At 41.9% G+C, this 2282-nt stretch overlaps 1 protein-coding gene across 1 annotated transcript in view; it reads right to left on the minus strand.

Annotated features, from left to right (window-relative positions):
* Positions 1–821: 821 nt before the first annotated feature.
* The window catches only part of TRAF3IP1 (TRAF3 interacting protein 1), a 51550-nt gene continuing 50089 nt past the window's right edge, over positions 822–2282 (minus strand). The window contains exons 15-16 of the mRNA XM_014949201.1: positions 1096–1268; positions 822–1062 (exon numbers count right to left, since the gene is read on the minus strand). Coding sequence (XP_014804687.1) covers positions 1103–1268 — 166 coding nt within the window. The 3' untranslated portion in view covers positions 822–1062; positions 1096–1102. The remainder of the gene's footprint in view (positions 1063–1095; positions 1269–2282) is intronic.

The following is a 2282-nucleotide window of genomic DNA, read 5'->3' on the forward strand; positions in this document are numbered from 1 at the left end:
AAAAAAGAGAAAAAAAAAAAGAGAAAAAAAAAGAGAGAAAAAAAAAGAGAAAAAAAAGGACACTATCACTTCCCACACAATCCGAACACCACGGGAGGAGAAGATGTGTTTGCACATTACAAAAATCTTGAGAGACCAGCCCTGCAGGGGCCTAAAGCCCTCTGTGCTCAAGGCAGTGTCACACAGTTGTGCCTACACTAATACGCTTTGCAGATTTAGGAGTAAGTGAAGCTGGACTCTGGTGTGCAGCAGACTCACGAGGTCATTAGGAAAACAGTGCAGACATCTGCACTTAACTAAAAAAAAAAAAAATAATAAAAAAAAATCAGTGGAATTATTCACGTACAGAAAGTTACAGGAACGTGCATTTGGGAGGAAACAGGTACTTAAACTAATCCTTTCCAAATGAACATATGCAATAAAAATGGAATTAACACCTGTGCAGATAAAGTACTTCTGCTGCCTTACACGGTGATGCTCGTAGTGCATTTTCACTTGCTCCTAAATAAGATTCCTGATAGCTCTGAAAACATGACATCATATCATCTCGTGGCACTGCTTGTAGATAAATTTCCCCTGTTAATAATGAACACGTAGATCATTTTCCCATGTTAATAATGAATTCTGACCTACAGGAGTTCAAAACGTTTTTTTTCCAGGGGGCAAAAGAAGTATCTAATACCCATTTTTCATGATAACATGTTCCAAAGTGGAAACCAGGAGAAGAAGGAGACACAGAGAGAACAGGCTCAGAAATTGTCCTCAATGGGTCGGGGAGGGAAAAGGGAGTGTGAAGACCCGGTAAGTGAGTTAACAGGAGCTCACATAGAAACAAACAAGTTATTTTAATAGCTCTGCAACTTGAGCATTCAAATGAATATAATCTTGTCCGGGGTAATATCAGCATCTAAAGATCAATGCAATAACGGGATTTTATACAATTTTTAGGCATCTGGTCCCTAAACATTTTATATCTAAACAAGGCATAATTTAGTTTTTTTCCTCTATTTTGAATGTCAGTCAGTCCAAGGCTTTTTGTTGTTTTGGTTTTTTTTTTAATTCCTCTTCTTCACCTGTTGGTTTTTTTTTTAATTCCTCTTCTTCACCTTCTTGAAGACAGGTTTATACTAAGAACCATCCTCCGGATTTTTTCTTCATTCTTTAAAATATTAGCTTTTACAGCACAGATCTTGTCTTGCTGGTCTTTAATCAACTGTTCCAGTTCAGCCAGATCAGCTTTTAAGGGTTCTACAGCGCTGTCTGTGATGCTGAAAGAGACACAAAGAGCCTAATGTTATTGGAAACATTATGCTGCTTCTGCCTCCAAGAAAGTACATTCAATACCTGAAGGTCTGCAAAGAATTTCAATTGTGCCCACCCTTCCTGAGAGAAAGTTTAGAATAAGAAGCACAAAGGCATCACCAACAACATGGATGGAGAACAACAGTGTTCAAGAGAGATCACCCACAACTCAAGAGTAACCAGTCACTTCTTGGCTAATCTAGTTTTTCTGATAAAATCTCTTTGCTTTGCAGTTATTTTACCCCACACTGTGTCAAGCACTTCTTTCACAGCCAAAAAGCTGCAACCATGCAGCCCAGGGATGAAGCAGCACCTCACTCCAGGAGACAAAACACAACCAGGACTGGAGAAGCTGTGGATGCTCAAGTTTTGGAAGTATTCTAAGTTAGGTTGGACAGAGCTTCAGACAACCTCATCTAGTGAAAGATGTCCCCATCCATGGCAACGGGGTTGGACTAGGTGATCTTTAAAGGTCCCTTCCAACCCAAACCTTTGCATTACCTGGACTTCCAAAAAGCATTTGATACGGTCCCTCACACAAATCTAGTGGAAAAACTGGCTTCACACAGAGTGGATGAGCACACAATCTGCTGGATCAAGCACTGGCTGACTGGAAGGTCCCAAAGAGTTGTGCTCAATGGATGTACGTCCAGCTGGCGGCCGGTCACAAGTGGTGTGCCTCAGGGCTCAGTGTTGGGACCATTTCTATTTAACGTCTTTATTGATGATCTCGATAAGGACATAGGGTGTATCATCAGCAAGTTTGCAGATGACACCAAGTTAAGCAGGAGTGTTGACTCCCAGGAGGACAGGGAAGCTTTGCAAGAGGATCTAGATAGATTGGATCACTGGGCCAATGCCAATGGAATGAGTTTCAACAAGGGCAAGTGCCAGGTCCTGCACTTGGGCCACACCAACCCGCTGCAGCGCTACAGGCTGGGGGAAGTGTGGCTAGGGCTGCCTGGAGGAAAGAGACCTGG

This window comes from Calidris pugnax, unplaced genomic scaffold (genome assembly GCF_001431845.1).
Source record: "Calidris pugnax isolate Ruff unplaced genomic scaffold, ASM143184v1 scaffold75, whole genome shotgun sequence".
NCBI classification, from domain to species: Eukaryota; Metazoa; Chordata; class Aves; order Charadriiformes; family Scolopacidae; genus Calidris; species Calidris pugnax.